The sequence below is a fragment of the Pongo abelii genome, chromosome 5 (assembly GCF_028885655.2).
Source record: "Pongo abelii isolate AG06213 chromosome 5, NHGRI_mPonAbe1-v2.0_pri, whole genome shotgun sequence".
NCBI lineage: Eukaryota > Metazoa > Chordata > Mammalia > Primates > Hominidae > Pongo > Pongo abelii.
Window position 1 is genome coordinate 90,501,714 of NC_071990.2, and position 19,902 is coordinate 90,521,615.

Below are 19,902 nucleotides of genomic sequence, written 5' to 3' on the forward strand. Positions count from 1 at the left end.
GGAGGTTGCAGTGAGCCGAGATCACTCCATTGCACCCCAGCCTGGGCAACAAGAGCGAAACTGTTTAAAAAAATAATAAAAATAAAAATAAAAAATTGAAGTTTGTTTGGTGCCACATATTTACCTATATACCTACATCAATAAAGGGAAAAGCATCTCTTCCATGTCTGAATGATCACTGACAATGCTTTGTCTGCCACTCTCCTAGATAAAGCACTGGGGAAGGGAAATCTTCCAAGTGAGACATACAACAGAAGTGGGGAATGAGCAGAGTCAAGTGTAATATACTTCTTACTGATCTAGGGTAACCACAATACTAGAAACTGAATCAATGCAGAAAACCTATAAAGTGATTTACCTCAATTCTCATTAATGCCTCGATCAAAATGTCCATTAAGTGTGAAAGACATTACTTCAAATCAACTTAGTAAAATGATCCTCTGTAGACAATTGGGAAAATTTGAATATAATCTAAGAATTCAATGATACTGATGAATTACTGTTCATTTTATTGTGTATAATAATGTTATTATGGTTATATATGAAAATGCCATTACATTTTTAGTGATGTATGCTGCGAGTTTGCTTTCAAATATATTAGCACAGAAAAAATAATAGATGAAGCAAATATAGTAAAATACTAGCACACAGACTGTAAAATTTAGGTTGATGAGGGTTCTGGTGGTTTATTATACTATTTCCTATTTCACGTGGGAGCCACTGCGCCCGGCCAGCATTGATACTTTCTAAGACCCACATACCTCATTCAGTTCTCTCTTATCCAGGTTATCCAGGTGAATTTTGGTCCAATATTTGTCTAGCAAAGTAGCATGACTGTTTAGCGGTCGATACCAATTTCCTCCACAGCTCAGGAGTCTACGTTTCAAAATAAAAAACACAGTCACACAAAATTCCAAATTTTAATCCTGAATTGTGCCTCTGGATATTACTTGCTGTACACTGTCTCACATAGGAAAAATATTCATAATCCCTTGTTTCCAGATACTACACCGTTGGGCTTACAGGGCAGATGACAAATGAAAGGCTGACAGTTAACCCACATTTGGCTCTTCTCCTAAGTAGTAGTGACAGTGCTTTAACCAAATATTTTCAAATCACTGCAAATAATTCTACAAGGTAAATGTTTTTATTTCAATGACAGGTTCCTCTTCCTTAAGGCATAAATAACTTCAGGAAAGAGAAAACATAATCCAAGGCTCATAGCATTAACATTAAGTTCACTGCTTGTTACCAGAAGCTACAGTACTTAAAACCATTAAAAATTTCCAGAAGAGAAAAAAGTAGAGAAGAAATATACATTAAACATACACTCTGGGGAAGGTACATGTTTATGCATAAGCCACTTAGTCCTCACAATTGTCCCGAGAGGAAGATGCCATTCTTTTCTTCTGACATAAATGGAAGAGAAGGAAAGAATGGCCCTTATACACTCAACTGTGACTGAAAATGGCAGAACTGAAAATTGAATTCAGGTTTATCAGATCACAAGTTTGTCTAACATCTTTCCACGATGTCCCAGGTCTTTCTGGGAAGTGTTTGAATCTACCAGGGAAGAACTTCACTATCTCTATAAATAAAATCAAGGTCAGCCAGGCTCAGTGGCTCATGTCGGTCATTGGGAGGCCAAAGCAGGAAGATCGCTTGAGGCCAGGAGTTCGAGACCAGCCTGGGCAACAAATTGAGGCCTCATCTCTAAAAAAAACATAAAATAAGACAGGCGTGGTGGCTCACACCTCCCAGCACTTTGGGAGGCTGAGGCAGGTGGATTGCTTGAGGCCAGAAGTTCAAGGCCAGCCTGGGCAACATGGCAAAACCCCGTCTCTATTAGAAACACAAAACTTAGGCGTTGTGGCATGCGCCTGTAGTCCCAGATACCTGGGAGACTGAGGCACGAGAATCGCTTGAACCCGGGAGGCAGAGGTTGCAGTGAGCCAAATCATGCCACTGCACTCCAGCCTGGGCAACAGAGTGAGACTCGGTCTCAAAAAAAAATTAATTAAATAAAATAAAAAATCAAGGTCTATCAAAACTAACAGTGCCAGGTACAGTGGCTCATGCCTGTCATTCCAACACTTAGGAGGCCACAGTGGGAAGACTGCTTGAGTCCAGAAGTTCAAGACCAGCCTGGGCAATGCAGCAAGATCCCATCTCTAAAAAATAAAAATAAAAATAAAAATTTGTTTTTAGCCAGGCATGGTGGTGCACCCCTGTAGTCCTAGCTACTCAAGAGGCTGAGGCAGGAGGATCACTTGAGCCCAGGAGTTTGTGGTTACAGTAAGCTATGATCAAGCCACTGCATTCCAGCCTGGGTACAAAGCAAAACACTGTCTCTAAAAAATAAATAAATGTTTAAAACAAAAGTAACAGGATTGGGCCGGGCACAGTGGCTCACGCCTGTAATCCCAGCACATTGGGAGGCCAAGGCGGCGGATCATGAGGTCAGGAGATCAAGACCAGCCTGGCCAACATGGTGAAACCCCGTCTCTACTAAAAATACAAAAATTAGCCAGGTGTGGTGGCAGGTGCCTGTAATCCCAGCTACCTGGGAGGCTGAGGTAGGAGAATCGCTTGAACCCAGGAGGCGGAGGTTGCAGTGAGCGAGGATCACACCACTGCACTCCAGCCTGGGCGACAGAATGAGACTCCATCTCAAAAAAAAAAAAAAAAAAAGTAACAGGGTCAGCTGGGCACACTGGCATGTGCCTGTAATCTCAGCTACTTGGGAGGCTGTGCTGGGAAGACTGCTTCAGCACAGAACTTCAAGACCAGCTTGGGCAACACAGTGAGACCCCATTTCAAGAAAAAAAAAAGAGTAATTGGGTCTAGGAAGGTATTCCTTGAATACTATCGGGTTAGCTCCACACTCCATGCAGAAGTGAATGTTAACTGAGGTAAACACTAATATAATCATTAACTATAGAATGATGTTAGTTTCACTCATGGGCATTTAAAGACATTGAAGAAGCTGTGCAGGTATAGACTAGCAGTAAGAAATAAACCACTGCCTTCAGGTAATTTTAAAATGTAAGCAGGAATATATACTAAGCATGCTCAGTTTTTGTGCCTTTGTTCATGCTTATATCCAATTAATTTTTCAATTGCCTGAAATCTACCTATCATTATCACCATCATGGCTAGCCATTAACTGGGCATTTATTGTGACAGGTCTTTAGTACAAGTCATTTCACGTATTCTTTACAGCCACCATTTGAAGAAGGTATTATTAACCCCATCATAACCAGACAAGGTATACATAGGTACTAAGTACCAGCGTCAGGACTCAAACCCTGGGCTACCTGACAATAACCTCACCTCTGATTATTTTTTAAAACATGAAATAAGGTGAAGTGTTTTAAACTGGTTACTTATTTTTAAGTGGGGGGGGAACCTCTTATTTTATAAATTATCTTCATTAAAAATAATCAGGAATGAGAAGGTTAGACCTGTTATCACTTCCAACTAATCTTGCTTGAAGTAGACCCAGAGAATTCTATTACAGGACCTCTGGCTCAGCATGCAGACTTATAAGTAAGTGGCTCCAGAGTGAAAACAGAAAGGTTACTAGTACATACCTCCTGGTTGCAAAAAACTGAAATCCAGGTGCCACTTTCAGACAGTCACCTCGGCCAGGAATCAAGAGCTCTCCATTCTCCAAGAGAGGGATCAGCACAGAAACCTAAATCAGATAACAATAACCGCACTGATAAAGTAAAGCTATTAAGACAGAAGTAATCAAAACAAAACAACCCTCTCTCAAAATGACAGACACACCCTTAAAGGAAACTTCAGCTCTCATAGTCCAAACTGGGGCCAATATGCAGGTGGGAACGTCTGAATCACCTACACTCCAGCACAATTTACACACTCGACATTCACAAGTGCCTCCTGTGGATCACAGCCAAGCAAGACACAAGAATACAGACAGGACCAAGGCTTTAGAGCCTAGAGGCTGATGGGAGAGGGCAGGCATGCAAATTCCCACACAGCATAATCAGTGTACCCCAGGAGTATACAAAGTCATATATAAAGATAGAGGGGGTTCTGAATCAGAATAGAATGATTTAGAAGCAGGGCAGTGAAGTCTTCCCAGAGGTAGTGACATTTGCTAAATCTTAAAGAAGAATGAGCAGAAATTAACCAGGTTTGGTGAAAGAGAAATGGTACATACGCTTCAGGCAGAAGTATGCAAGTGCATTTTTAAAAAACTGATAAACCTAAAAGCCATGGCACAAGAATTCTGTTATGTGTAGGGTAGAATGTGCATTAAGAAGCAGCAGAAAGATGTAAGGCTTAGAGATAAGTAATAAAAGGCCTCCTGTGCTGAGCTAAGGGCTTTGAACTTTTTCATAAGAGTTATCGAGAGGCTTTTAGGCTGAGAAGAAAAGAAATAATTCCATTTTTTATTTTAGAAAATCAACTGTGTAGCAATTTGGAAAGGAGCTAGCCTAGAGGAAAAACGGCCAAAAAGGACACTATTCAGGTAACAAAGGCAAGATAGACAGGTAGATAAAATAAGCCAGTGCTAAGACAATGGGATAAGAACAGAATAAAGAGGTAAGGAAAAGGCAATAAACGATATGGAGACCAACTGAATGAGAGAAGAGGAAGAGGTGTCTAGGGTTTAGAGTGGTAGCTTGTGGAGGAAAAGGTGTTCCCTTTGTTTTCTTTTGCCCACAGCAAAGTGGTGGGGTTTTTTTTGTCTTGAGATGGAGTCTCACTCTGTGGCCCAGGCTGAAGTGTGGTGGTGTAATCTCAGCTCACTGCAACCTCTGCCTCTCGGGTTCAAGCAATCCTCCCACTTCAGCCTCCCGAGTAGCTGGGATTACAATCATGTGCCACCACGCCTGGCGAATTTTTGTATTTTTTTTTTTTTTAGTAGAGACAAGGTTTCACCATATTGGCCAGGCTGGTCTCAAACTCCTCGTCTCTACTAAAAGAAATACAAAAATTTGCTGGGCATGGTGGCACCTATTGTAATTCCAGCTACTGGGGAGGCTGAGATGGGAGGATTGCTTGAACCCAAGAGGCAGAGGTTGCAGTGAGCCAAGATCGCACCACTGCACTCCAGGCTGGGCGACAAGAGCAAGACTCTGTCTCAAAAATAAAATAAAATAAAATAAAATAATTTAAAAATAAAAATAAGTAAACCTAATGACTTCCCAGATAACCTGATATCTGAAAAAAACTGCCCAAGAAGAAGGGCACTAAAAAGGAAAAAAACTCAACAAATATTTTTAAAACTAAGATGTGGTTTACATCTTAGTTTTATTTTTAAGTCTCGTTGGTAGGAGTCAGCCTTGGCTCTGGGCTTCTTAAGAAAACTGAGTTTCCAGCCCTGTAGAAGTGAACATTAAGACACCAGAACACAGTGATCAAACTGTGAGGCCCTGTCTGGGCCAATATCCCCAGAACATCTTTACCTTATCACACTCTAAAAACATTGATATAACATACACACTTATTTTCAGCTATTCCTTTCCCTTCATCTCTCCCTAAACACACACACACACACACGCAGGCATGCACACAGACACACACACTCTCTCTCTCTGTCTCTCATTCTCTCATATCCAAGACAGAAAAGTCCATATACAGTTAATTTGAGCAGGTTCACCTTAAAAGAAAATTAAAACCGGCCAGGCGCGGTGGCTCACACCTGTAATCCCAGCACTTTGGGAGGCTGAGGCAGACGGATCACGAGGTCAGGAGTTTGTGACCACCCTGGCCAACATGGTGAAACCCCGTCTCTACTAAAAATACAAAAATTAGCCGGCCATGGTGGCACATGCCTGTAATCCCAGCTACTCGGGAGGCTGAGGCAGGAGAATTGCTGGAGCCCGGGAGACGGAGGCTGCAGTGAGCCGAGATCGTGCTACAGCACTCCAGCCTGGTCAACAGAGCAAGACTCTGTCTCACAAAAAAAAGAAAAAGAAAATTAAAACCAATCTCGGGAAAACTCTGTCCAAAGGAAGAATATTTCATCCCGCAATACATTTTTTGTCACTTTTCAGAATACAAAGGCAACATGGATTGTCTCAATTGCTAATTTCATACATATAGAAGTGGTCTTTTTACAAACCAAAATACAAATCCAGCATATTTTTCTTAAGTAAACAAAGGCAAGCACACTCTTATTACATCATCTCCTCCTTCACTTGTCCTCAGCCCACTCCTCTGCAGCTGCCACCACTCAGAAGCACGATCTCAAAGTTCTCAATGTACATGTAACATGGCTGAGATGTTCCAAACCAGACCTGTTCTTGGAAAATGTTGATCTCATATTCAATTAAGGGAGGAAAATACTACTATGAAACTGGTCACATATTCAACTACTATAGGAAACAGCACAACCAAAATTTTATAGTTTCTCTATCAAACAAGAAACCAGTCAAGTAATTCAGGACCGCAAATCAGATCAGGTAAGTAACCATGAAGTACCTGCAACATAGTATGTCTAATCAAATACATTTTTGTTTAAATCATCACCAGAATCACTATTAACAAAATGCTTTTCCAAGACAGGAAAATATATTAAGGGACAATGAATTTCTTGAGACGACATACCACGTCTAAGGGAGCATAGTCAATATCCTCCAGAAGGATCCAGTGGCCCATTGTGGCTGCCTGTGTCAGGATGCCAGGCTGCCACACAAACTCTCCAGGAACATCTGTGCAGCGATACATCCCCAAAAGCATCTGCAGAAAGAAGATAAAGTAATTACTGAAAAACCATACCTGTAGTGGCAATGCTACATCCTTTGATTAACTGTTAATCTTCTATAGGTAGGTGTAAGTAAGTAGGCACTTGAGGTTTACATAGGTTGGCCCCAACAGTTATAAGCAAGACCAATAACTATTCTTATATTCCCTTAGCAAAAGCAATATTTTAATGCAAATATTTACAAGCATGACAAGTCACCAAAACTTAACATTTCCTTATTACCTTACTGTCAGTCTGATCTCCAAGCTGGACTTTGAGAAGCTGAGGAGGCTTCATTCTACCTGTCACTGCAGCTAAATATTCAACTAAGGAAGTTTTGCCACATCCTATTGGTCCTTCCAACAACACAGCATTCTGAGAAGCAACCGCCATAGCCAGGGTCTGAAGATTTTTGCAGACAGACTCAACCAGCACATAAGACCTAAGTGCCAGCTCCTGTTCACGTGAAGAACTCCTATTACCACCCTAGAGAGGCAAGACAACAGCCATGTCAAGAAGAGTTCTTCCCCCAAGGAACACAAGTTAATTTCTACAGTAAGCCTTTTACTAACCTTACACAAACCTCTGTAAGTAAATTAGTAGTACCAAAACTATAATAACAACAGGTACGTCATCTAAAGATCTCATGGGCATTGTGGCCCATGCCCATAGTCTCAGCTACTGTGAGTGCTGAGGTGGCAGTATCGTTTCATCCCAGGAGTTCAAGGATAGTAAGCCATGATCACACCACTGCACTCCAGCCTGGGTAACACAATGAGACCCCAACTCTAAAAAAATAAATAAATTTTTAAAAATAAAGCAAGGGGCCAGGTGTGGTGGCTCAAGCCTGTAATACCAGCACTTTGTGAAGCCAAGGCAGGTGGATCACCTGAAGTCAGGAGTTCGAGACCAGCCTGGCCAACGTGGTGAAACCCCATCTCTACTAAAAATACAAAAATATTAGCTGGACATGGTGGCATATGCCTGTAATCCCAGCTACTCGGGAAGCTGGGGCTGGAGAATCACTTGAACCCAGAAGGCGGAGGTTGCAGTGGGCCAAGATCATGCCACTGCACTCCAGCTGGGCAACAAGAGCGAAACTCCATCTCAAAATAAATAAACAAATAAAAATAAAAATAAAGCAAGGATTTGACTTTTTTTCATTCCATTTTATTGGGGGTGAGGGATGGTGGGGGTATTCCATGGGAACTAGGGAAGCAGAATTTGTTGGCAAATATAAGAAAGTCTTCCAAAGTTTAAGTAGCCAAAAAAGCTGATGCACAAAGTTGGGGAAGAGCAAACCTCATCTATTACTGTTGGATTTTTCTTTTATTCCTTTCCCCATATTCTAGGATTTCCTATCTAAGATCACAAATACACACAATACATTTAGGAGACAATCAGGGAAATATGGACACTGAGAGGATATCTTATGTTGTAATTTTTTTTTTTTTTTAGGTATAATAACAATACCAGGGATTTTTAAAGTTTGCCTCCTTTAGAGATATATACTGAAATATTTTCATATAAAATAGTATGATGCCTGGTATTTGCTTCTAAGTAATATAATGTGAAGAAGTCATGCAGAAATATAAATGAAATGTAATTGATAATTATTGAATACCCAGGTCTATCAGGTCCATGGGTATTCACTACACCATTCTTTCTACTTTGGAATATGTGCGACATTTTCTGTAACAAAAAGTAAAAGAATATTAAAACACACCCAGTAAGTTTAATGAGAAAGAATTTCAGTTTTGTAAGACGAAAACATTCTCAGTCAGATGTGGTGGCTTACACCTGTAATCCCAGCAATTTGGGAGGCTTTTTTTTTTTTTTTTGAGACAGTCTCGCTCTGGAGTGCAGTGGCACGATCTTGGCTCACTGCAAGCTCTGCTTCCCGGGTTCAAGCCATTCTCCTGCCTCAGCCTCCCGAGTAGCTAGGACTACAGGTGCCCGCCACCAAGACCAGCTAATTTTTTTGTATTTTCAGTAAAGACGGGGTTTCACCATGTTAGCCAGGATGGTCTCGATCTCCTGACCTCGTGATCTGCCCGCCTCGGCCTCCCAAAGTGCTGGGATTACAAGCGTGAGCCACTGCGCCTGGCCTTAAATGTGTTTAATAATAACAATGCATCCAATATACATGGGAGAAAAGGGGAATGATTTATAACTTTTAAGGGATAGTAAGTTCTCAAATATGGCTGGTTCCCTAAAAATATGTGAGGATTAAATGAGAAATTCAGAGCTGGAAGCTCTTGAACTTTCCTCAGGGTTGTCCTCTCATAAATTTAGCAGGCAGGCTGCACCGCAACTCTACTCTGCACTTCGGCCCCAGGGTCCCCACTGCTAACCAACAGCAGGTCCATTCTAACCAGAATCCTTCCCTATGTTAAAATCCTAATGCCCTAAACATAATCTAGGTTGGGATATTGGTTACAGGATACCTGTGGGGTAAAGAGGGAGGAGGGAAGGGGACGGTCTTCACGACTAGAAAAAAACACAAAGAGCTTTGGAATTACTGGGTGTTTGGTGTTATTTATATGAAGTTTATGAATAATCACTGACTACACTTATGACAATGTGCATTTTCCTATATGTATATTACACTTTAATTTTTTTTTTTTTTTACTACTACTGACCAGAACCCAACTGATGGGTTCAAGAAATGACCCAGAACTTATTCCAAGAAGAAAAGTGGGCGGGCTGGGTGCAGTGGCTCATGCTGAGGCAGGTGGGTCACGAGGTCAGGCATTCGAGACCAGGCTGGCCAACATAGTGAAATTCCGTCTCTACTAAAAATACAAAAAATTAGCCAGGCGTGGTGGCAGGCACCTGTAATCCCAACTACTCAGGAGGCTGAGGCAGAAGAATCACTTGAACCTGGGAGGCGGAGGTTGCAGTGAGCCGAGGTTGTGCCACTGCACTTGCACTATAGCCTGACCATCAGACAAAGTGACAACTGACTGAAGACTGCTATGGAAAAAGAGACTGGCTCCCAATAGTGCCAGACTTATGATCTATAAGCCTGTTCAAGTATGGTCTCAAGCCATTCGTGGAAAGAAGCTTGTTGCATATGGGAGAGAGGAAGTTCACTAGATACTGGACTCTCTACAATGAGATAGTTCTGAAAGAAGAGGCTGCTGGGAGTTATCTCTAGACCTAGGCCTGTCTTTGCCACAGAGCAGTCCAAGGGTCTCCAGCAAGTAATTCTGCCTTTGAATTACACCAACATAGGATCGTAACATGTGCTACAGAACTTCACACAGTTTTTGCAGCAAGCAAACAAGAAGATATACGGAACAGCTCTGCGCAAGTTAAAGGCATCACACAGGAACCATTAGTTTCTAATTTCGTATTAAACAGGGACACACTGGGTGCAGTGGCTCACGCCTGTAATCCCAACACTTTGGGAGACTGAGGTGGCATGATCCCTTGAGGCCAGGAGTTCCAGACCAGCACAGACAACATAGTGAGACCTCGTCTCTACAATTTAAAAAATTAACAAAAAATAAAAACAAGAACAGTGGAAATATCAGGGGAAAAGCCCAAGATGAATTTCTTTTTAACTTCCAAAAATGGAGTAGCAATTTAACAAACTAAATTTAGCTCACACCTGGTACATAGAACCCAGCCAAAGACAGAGCACACTCAGTGTTTAGTAGGGGGAAGGGGACACACCCCCTACTGATACCAACATACCAGCTCTCCAGGGGCTGACGGCTGCCTAGGCAGCACCACACCACAAACAGCTGTCACCCTAGGGCAGAGGTCAGACGAAACAAGATGTCCCTGTAAGTACTGCAGCTGCTTCTCCTTACGCCAACAGGAGACTTCTGGATTGGCCAAAACCAACGCCTTCTCCAAGTCCTGCAACTGGGCCTCTTCTAACAACCTGAGAGAAAGGAGAGTCTCGTCAAATACCTTATCACTCAGAAATGCTATAGCAAGACCTGCAGTCACCTCTGGCCTGTCACCCCCAGAAAAAGGGAAAAAAAAAAAAAGAAATGCTATAGCAAGACCTCCACGAAGGCTCCTGCTTACCTCAACCTGAAATGGATCAATTCATCACTATTAAATATCTTCTTAAGAAATGATAACTTGTGCTCTTCATTCATACAGGTAACCAAAGCAAGACAATTGGCTGTATACCTAGGGAAAAAGAAAGTATGTAAATTCAGTTTATCTGCAGTTGATTACAAAGAATAAATAAAATCCACTAGCCAACTGAACACTAGAAAAGGAAATCTCAATTATTACAACACATTTAAGAACAGAAAATACAAATCAGGCACAATGGATTTACTTGATGGAACAGGAAAAAGGTGAAACTCCATTCATACCATCTCATTTTCCTCTGCAATGACACATGATTAAAGAAAGGAAGTAAAACCCCAAAAGCCACAAGAACAAAAATAACAAATTTTAAATGGTTTCCTTTCCCTCCTGACACACACAACTCCACACATGCCCTGTACCACCCCACACTAGAAGTGCAAAAGGTCTAACAGCTACGCACCAGCGAACCAAGGTGTCATGGCTTCTGAGGAGAGGGACACACACACTCCAGTCCCAGAGCTCCCGGAACACAGACTGCTCCTGCTGCAGAAACTTGTAGGCTGCTTCCATTAGGTCCCGGAGCTTCATCCTCCTACGTCCATAGCGGACTGGATTAGCATCTGAACTCTCTAGGAAAAGTCTTTGAAAGACTGGGGATGTGTCCTTGAAATACCTCAGGGCAAACCTTCAAACACAAAGAATACAGACATCCCCAACTTAACAATGGGTGGACTTAATTTTTCTGCTTTGCAATAGGTTTATCAGAGTATTAAATGCACTTTCAACTTAAGCTATTTTCAACAAGTAGTATCTATATTTTCATTGTTTGGTGGGAATATCATAGAACACATCTCTCTACTCTGACCAAACCACAAAACAGAACTCCCAAGGGTCTGAGAACATAGGGGAATGAATGCTGAATCTACTTAGTCCTAAAATTGTATCCTGTTCAATTTCAGGAACCAGGACAATGGCATGAGATAATTCCGACTAAGAGGATACAAAAATCTAAAGTAATTACCTACAAAAGCAGGGGGTACTTAACCTAAGTGTTTACAACAGAAAAGGCACTCATTTCCAACAAACATTTATTCAGTTCTATGAGCTAGATACTGTAGTTTAATAACTGGGATTCAAAACCAAAGAGATACTTTTCTTGAGGAGTTTGCTGTCTAATAAAGAAGACAGCCACTTTTAGAAACACTTAAGAGACATACACACACGAGTCAACTGAATCTGGGGAGAATCAAGAAGAGATGCTTAAGTTACACCTTAATGAATGAAAAGGACAAGCCTGGGCAACATAGTGAGACCTTGTTCCTACAGAAAAAAAAAAAAATTAGCGGGGTATGGTGGAGCCTGAAGCCTATTCAGGAGCCTGAAGCTGGAAGATCATTTGCCAGCTTCAAGGTTACAATGAACTATGAAGGTACCACTGCATTCCAGCCTGGATGACAGAGCAAGACCTTGTCTCAAAATAAGTAAATGAACTGCAAACCCTTCGCTAGATTAAGAAAAAAAAGATTCAAATAAACTAAAATCAGAAACAAAAGATGGGGCTGGGTGTGGTGGCTCACACCTGTAATCCCAGCACTTTCGGAGGCTGAGGCGGGCGGATCACCTAAGGTCAGGAGTTCTAGACAGCTGGACCAATATGGTGAAACCCAATCTCTACTAAAAATACAAAATTAGCCGGGTGTGGTGGTGGCGCATGCCTGTAATCCCAGCTATTTGGGACGTTGAGGCAGGAGAATCGCTTGAACCCGGGAAGTGGAGGTTGCAGTGAGCCGAGATCGCAACACTGCTCTCAGGCCTGGGCGACACAGTGAGATTCCGTCTCAAAACAAACAAACAAAAAAGGTGGGGGGGACGTTATATTATATAACCAATGCCATGGAAATAAAAAATATTATTAAAACTTTGAACATGGCCAGGCACAGTGGCTCACACCTGAAATCCCAGCACTTTGGGAGGCTGAGGTGGGCAGATCACTTTAGGTACGAAGTTCAAGACCAGCCTGGCCAACATGGTGAAACTCCATCTCTACTAAAAACACAAAATTAGCCAGGTGTGGTGGTGCATGCCTGTAATCCCAGCTACTCAGGAGGCTGAGGCAGGAGAATCACTTGAGCCCGAGACACGGAGGTTACAGTGAGCCAAGATCGCACCACTGAACTCCAGCCCAGGCGACAAGAGCAAAACTCTGTCTCAAAAAAAAATTTTGATTATAAAGAAATGGAAAATACATACAGACCAATAAGTAACTAAGGAGATTTAGTCAGTAATCAAAAACCTCCCACCAAAGAAAAGCCCAGACTGCACTAGAGAAAAGCTAGATGATTACACTAGGGAATTCTACCAAACACTGAAAGAAGAATTAACACTAATCCTAATGAACCTTAATGTAATCGGGTGGAATTTGGGTAAGTTCATCAATTGTAACAAATGCACTACTCTGATGGGAGATGCTGATAATGGGGAGGCTATGCATGTGTGGGTACAGTGTGTATATGGGAAATCTCTGTACCTTCCTCTCAATTTTGCTGTGAGCCTAAAATGGCTCTAAATTAAGTATTAAAAAATAATTAGCACGCATTAGATGTTTGTTTTTAATTTTATAAAAATATCTGGGCCGGGCGCAGTGGCTCACACCTGTAATCCCAGCACTTTGGAAGGGTGAGGCAGGCGGATCACCTGAGGTCGGGAGTTCGAGACCAGCCTGACCAACATGGAGAAACCCCGTCTCGACTAAAAATACAAAATTAGCCAGGCATGGTTACTCAAGCCTGTAATCCCAGCTACTCAGGAGGCTGAGGCAGAAGAATCACTTAAACCTGGGAGGCGAAGGTTGCAGTGAGCCAAGATAGCACCATTGCACTCCAGCATGGGCAACAAAAGTGAAACTCCATCTCAACAACAACAAAAAAATTTCTGGTCGGGTGAGGTGGCTCACGCCTGTAATCCCAGCACTTTGGGAGGCCAAGGGAGGCGGATCACAAGGTCAAGAGATCGAGACCATCCTGGCCAACATGGTGAAACCCTGTCTCTACTAAAAATACAAAAAATTAGCTGGGCGTGGTGGCGCACGCCTGTAGTACCAGCTACCCAGAAGGCTGAGGCAGGAGAATCGCTTGAACCTGGGAAGGAGGCAGAGGTTGCAGTGAGCCAAGATCACGCCACTGCACTCCAGCCTGGTGACAGAGCAAGACTCCATCTCAAAAAAAAAATTCTATCTTAAAAAATTGTGTACAAATGTTCAAAAATGGACTGTAGCGGGTTTTGTTCTTGTGGTCAGTGGCTGTGTTGCTCTCTGATAAAGGTATGTGGTTGTTGGCTGCAACCACTGGGCTGGGATGATTCACGTTCCTGGTAGAGGCAGGGGAGCCCAGCTGAAGCTGTGGCCAGTACAGTAGTAGCAGTTGGACTGATTTGCTGCCATAGGATTCGTAGGCCATTATGTTTTGCAAGCCATGAAGCATATGAAGCTTCAAGTAAAACAAGTTTTTCAAAGTCTACCAAAATCTGCCTTCAGTGGTGGCTATTACAGAGGTGGATTTGAATTAAAAATGACAAAACAGAAGGCAGCATCAATACCAGGTCTAAGGCCTACTGCCAATAAAGGGAAAGTATGAGATGCTTATTAATGAATAATGCTCTTGACAATCCAAGTAAAAGAGGATCTCCTTACACAGCAACCAAAAGAGAAGCTAAAGATTTATTAGAAAGTCGGCCAGGCACGGTGGCTCACGCCTGTAATCCCAGAACTTTGGGAGGCCAAGGCGAGTGGATCACGAGGTCAGGAGATCGAGACCATCCTGGCTAACACAGTGAAACCCCATCTCTACTAAAAATACAAAAAAAAATTAGCCAGGCTTGGTGGCGGGCACCTGTAGTCCCAGCTACTCAGGAGGCTGAGGCAGGAGAACGGCGTGAACCCGGGAGGCGGAGCTTGCAGTGAGCCAAGATGGTGCCACTGCACTCCAGCCTGGGTGACAGAGCGAGACTCTGTCTCAAAAAAAGAAAAAGAAAGTCAAGTTAAAAAGTGAAGTAGGCCGGGCGCAGTGGCTCACGCCTGTAATCCCAACACTTTAAGAGGCCGAGACAGGTGGATCACCTGAGGTTGGGAGTTCGAGACCAGCCTGACCAACATGGAGAAACCCCGTCTCTACTAAAAAGACAAAATTAGCCGTGAGTGGTGGTGATCCCAGCTACGTGGGAGGCTGAGGCAGGAGAATCACTTGAACCTGGGAGGCAGAGGTTGCAGTGAGCCAAGATTGCACCACTGCATTCCGGCCCGGGCAACAAGAGTGAAACTCCGTCTCAAAAAAAAAGTGAAACAAATGTACAATGAATTTTAAGTTCATATTAGTTTATGTATGAGTAGCAAGTTTTTATAAGAAAATGCCTAAAAGTTAAAATTTTTGAAAATAATTTAGCGCAAGCTAAAAATAAACAAAAAATAAATACAATTGACTGTAGTGATGACTGCATATATTGATGAAAATACTAAAAACCACTGAATTGTACACTTTTATATAAACTATCCCAATAAAGCCATATTTAAAATGTGTGCACATTAATATACTTGTGTGTATACTCTGATGTGTGCAAGAGTGAGAAAAGACATTTGGGAGAAAACATACCAAAATATTAATACCAGCTATCTTTGGAGGGTATGATTTCAGGGTGGAGAGGACTTTTAGCTTCCTACCATTCTCTATTGTTGAATGTTATTTGAATATATCACTTCTGGAACTAAAAGAAGAAAAAGGAAAATAGGTATTATACTATTAGGACATTATTTTCCTCACAGGGATACAGTAAGAATAAAGTAGTTCTTGTAGAGGAAGAAAAGTCTAAAACCAAATACAAGATGTTACCTTTAAGGCATTTCTAGATACAGTTTTTAACTAAAATGTGTAAGAGCAACTATTTTGGTCCCTCATTCTGCTGTATGGCCGAATGACTGGCCACATACACACGGTACCTTACACATGCTCCACCACAACAATCCATCTGCTATTCTTCACAAAGGCTGTGACTGGGCCCACCCACTATTGCTCTTACCAATCAAAAGACACACAGCACTGATGTGGGGCACGTGCCCAGCACAAACTAGCAGGAGATGCAAAACTGTAACCAAGAAATTAAGCTAAAATGCAATCCAAATAAACTGCACACTTAGAAATAGTAAAGTTGGGCCGGGCGCAGTGACTCACGCCTGCAATCCCAACACTGGGAGGCCAAGGCGGGTGGATCACCTAAGGTCAGGAGTTCAAGACCAGCCTGGCCAACATGGTGAAATCCCCACCTCTACTAAAAATACAAAATTAGCCAGGTGTGGTGGCACATGCCTGTGATCCCAGCTACTTAGGAGGCTGAGGCAGGAGAATCACTTGAACCTGGGAGGCAGAAGTTGCAGTGAGCCAAGACCACGCCATTGCATTCCAGCCTGGACAACAAGAACGAAATTCCATCTCAAAAAAAAAAAAAGAAAAGAAATAGTAAAGGTGATCAATTTTATGCATTTTCCTACCACAACGGGAAATAGTGTATACACATTTTTAAGAATGAAACTTAAATTTTGTTAAAAACTTGAGCTTATTTGTGATACATGTTTAGTTTTCAATCTGGTTCCAGGACAGAGCTCCAGGAATTGTAATTTCTGATGCAGTAAGAGCTATTCTTTTGTTATTCAACCCCCTTTCAATCACACCTGAGTTTATGTTAATGAGGTGACAATGGGAAAGTCCCTAAGGAGTAGAGGGCACTGGTTGGTTGCCAGGAGAACCAACCAAGTGATAATAAAGTTAAAACTTTCAGCCCAACTGCCAGAGAGGAGAGAGGGGATGAAGGTTAAGATGATCTCCAATGGTCAAAGGTATAATCAATCATGTCTTCCTAATGAAATATCCATTTAAAAAGAAAAAAAAAGGAAAAACAGGCCGGGCGTGGTGGCTCACACCTGCAATCCCAGGACTTTGGGAGGCCTAGGCGGGCAGATCACCTGAGGTCGGGACCAGCCTGACCAACATGGAGAAACCCCGTCTCTACTAAAAATACAAAATTAGCCAGGCATGGTGGCACATGCCTGTAATCCCAGCTACTCAGGAGGCTGAGGCAGGAGAATCACGTGAACCTGGGAGGTGGAGGTTGCCGTGAGCCAAGATTGCGCCATTGCACTCCAGCCTGAGCAAAAAGAGCAAAACTCCGTCTCAAAAAAAAACAAACAACAACAACAAAAATAAATGGGGTTCTGAGAGCTTTCAGGGTGGTAAACAAATGGAGGTGCTGAGAGGGTGCTGCAGCCGGTGGGGAGCATAGATGCTTACTGTCCCCCTCCCCCATACCTTGTCCTAGGCATCTCTTCTAACTGGCTCTTCCTGAGTTGTATCCTTTTCTAATGCACTTGTAATCTAGTAAAGAAACTGTTTTCCTGAGTTCTGTGAGCTATTTTAGCAAATAATCAAACCTGAAGAGGTGGGTCAAGGAAGTCTCTGATTTACAAGCCTTTTGGTCAGAGGCATATATGATAACCTAGACTTGAGATTGGTGTCTAGAGAGGGGGTGTGCAGGGGAGGAATGGTGAGATACTCTTGTGGGACTGAATCTTTAACCTATGGGGTCTGTACTAATTCCAGATACACAGTCTCAGAGTTGAACTGAATTGTAGGGTACCAAACTGATGTCAGAGAATTGATAGATATAGGTAAAGTCACACATCTGGTGTTAGAAGTGATGTGTTCTGCAAATGTAGAGGAAAAGGAACTGTTTTTTTCTTCTTTACTAGTCCAGGATACTTCTGTGTATTGCAGACATGATTCACAGCAGGCGCTGGTCAAGTCAGTACAGGTAAAACTTAGAAATAAGGTTACACTCTGATATAACATTAAAGGAAATAATCTCTGGGTGTGGTGGCTCATGCCGGTAATCCCAGCACTTTGGGAGGCCAAGGCGGGCAGATCACCCAAGGTCAGGAATTCAAGACCAGCCTGGCCAACATGGTGAAACCCCATCTACACTAAAAATACAAAAACCAGGCCAGGCTCACGCCTGTAATCCCAGCACTTTGGGAGGCCGAGGTGGGCAGATCACTTGAGGCCAGGAGTTCAAGACTGGCCTGGACAACATGGTGAAAACCCCAAAAAATACAAAAGTTAGGCCAGACGCAGTGGCTTACACCTATAATCCCAGCAATTTGGGAGGCCGAGGTAGGTGGATCACGAGGTCAGGAGTTCAAGATCAGCCTGGCCAACATAGTGAAATCCCATCTCTACTAAAAATACAAAAATTAGCCATGTGTGGTGGCACGCACCTATAGTCCCAGCTACTTGGGGGGCTGAGGTGGGAGAATCACTTAACCCGGGAGGCAAAGGTTGCAGTGAGCCAAGAGCACGCCACTGCACTCCAGCCTAGGTGACAGAGTGAGACTCCGTCTCAAAAAAACAAAACAAAACATAACACAAAAATTAGTGGAGTGTGATGGTGGGAGAATCACTTGAACCGGGAGGTGGAGGTTGCAATGAGCCAAGATTGTGCCACTGCACTCCAGACTGGGCGACAGAGTGAGACCCTGTCTCAGAAAAAAAAAAAAAAAAAAAGAATTAGCCAGGTGTAGTGATGTGCATCTGTAGTCCCAGCTACTCAGAAGGCTGAGGCACGAGAATCACTTGAACCCAGGAGGAAAGAGGTTGCAGTAAGGTGAGATCGTGCCACTGCACTCCAGCCTGGGCAACAGAGTGAGACTGCTTCAAAAAGAAAAAAAAAAAGAAAATAATCAACACATAATATGTCATTCTAACCTTCTGAAACTGTCTCCAAAGCTATAGCTGAGGGGATTTGGGAGCACAAGTTTAATCAAGGTGAAGAGAAAGCAAGGAACAAACTGGATAATTTTTTACGAGACAGAACTTTGATACCTAACTGACATATCAGACATATCAGAATAGAGAAAGCCAGGAATGTTCTCAGAGTCCCGATCTTTACTTGGCTGTATATTTTCTAGTTCCATTAAACCAGGTCCATTTTTTTCTCATCCCCTTTTAGAAAAGCTCATACCAACAGTGTTTTCCCTCAAGTCTTTATTTCCTATTTCCTCATTAAAGGACCAGACTGGATATCATACTTCCAAGAAAGCCAAAGTGTATTTATTGCATTGATGAAGACTAATAAATAAAACACTGGATATAAGAAATGTTCTGTTGGCCGGGCACAGTGGCTCACGCCTGTAATCCCAACACTTCGGGAGGTCGAGGCAGGCAGATCACAAGGTCAAGAGATTGAGACCATCCTGGCCAACATGGTGAAACCCCGTCTCTACTAAAAATACAAAAATTAGCTGGGCATGGTGGTGCGCGCCTGTAGTCCCAGCTACTCAGGAGGCTGAGGCAGGAGAATCAGTTGAACCCAGGAGGGAGGCAGAGGTTGCAGTGAGCAGAGGTCATGCCACTGCACTCTAGCCTGGTGATAGAGTGGGACTCCGTCTCAAAAAAAAAAGAAAAAAAAGAAGAAAGAAATGTCCTATTAGTACACAGAATATTAATCATTTTTACAGTGAAAGTTTTAAAAATCTTTTCCATTTAAAAACCCCTGACACTCAGTTTTGCTATCTCTTTTGATTATTCCTCACAAACCATATTTTACTATCTCTTTAAAAGTCACATTAAAATCCAGCTCTAACACAGCTCTTAGTATACTAATTCAGATAGATTTACAGAATTTGGAAGGGATACTATAGCTCTTCTAATCCACTCCTTCAGCTGCTCTAATAAGCAAGGAATCTTTCCCATTAGAGGCGGATGCTGTAAGAGCCTCAGTTAAACCTCATTTACTCTGCTGTATATGCATGTCTTGCCACATGATACAATCCTTGACAGCACTGGGGACATATCCTGGCCATCTTTCCAGGTCTGTTCTGATGGCCGAGATTTAAAAGAAACCTAGTAAATGCTCACTGAACTGAGCTGGATAAATGGATTCTGCTGTGACTCTTTTTATAAAACAATACTATTTATCTCTCTCCTTTCTGTATTTCCGTTTTACCTTCTCAGCTCAGACTCCCTTACAACCCAGGAGACAGCAGCAGGTTCTATCACCTCAAGGAGAAATGTGAATAATAAAAT

The 19,902-nt window shown here is 42.5% G+C and overlaps 1 protein-coding gene and 1 pseudogene across 5 annotated transcripts in view; one reads left to right on the forward strand and one right to left on the reverse strand.

Annotated features, from left to right (window-relative positions):
- MDN1 (midasin AAA ATPase 1) overlaps positions 1-19,902 on the reverse strand; it is a 187,150-nt gene that overhangs the window by 142,597 nt on the left and 24,651 nt on the right. For all 5 annotated transcript variants that reach the window (XM_054557862.2, XM_054557860.2, XM_054557859.2 and 2 more), the window contains exons 3-9: positions 11,241-11,465; positions 10,766-10,873; positions 10,424-10,616; positions 6,965-7,207; positions 6,586-6,717; positions 3,594-3,697; positions 762-876 (exon numbers count right to left, since the gene is read on the reverse strand). In XM_054557862.2, coding sequence (XP_054413837.2) covers positions 762-876; positions 3,594-3,697; positions 6,586-6,717; positions 6,965-7,207; positions 10,424-10,616; positions 10,766-10,873; positions 11,241-11,465 — 1,120 coding nt within the window. The remainder of the gene's footprint in view (positions 1-761; positions 877-3,593; positions 3,698-6,585; positions 6,718-6,964; positions 7,208-10,423; positions 10,617-10,765; positions 10,874-11,240; positions 11,466-19,902) is intronic.
- Positions 12,204-19,896, forward strand: LOC103890953 (mitochondrial import inner membrane translocase subunit TIM14-like; annotated as a pseudogene).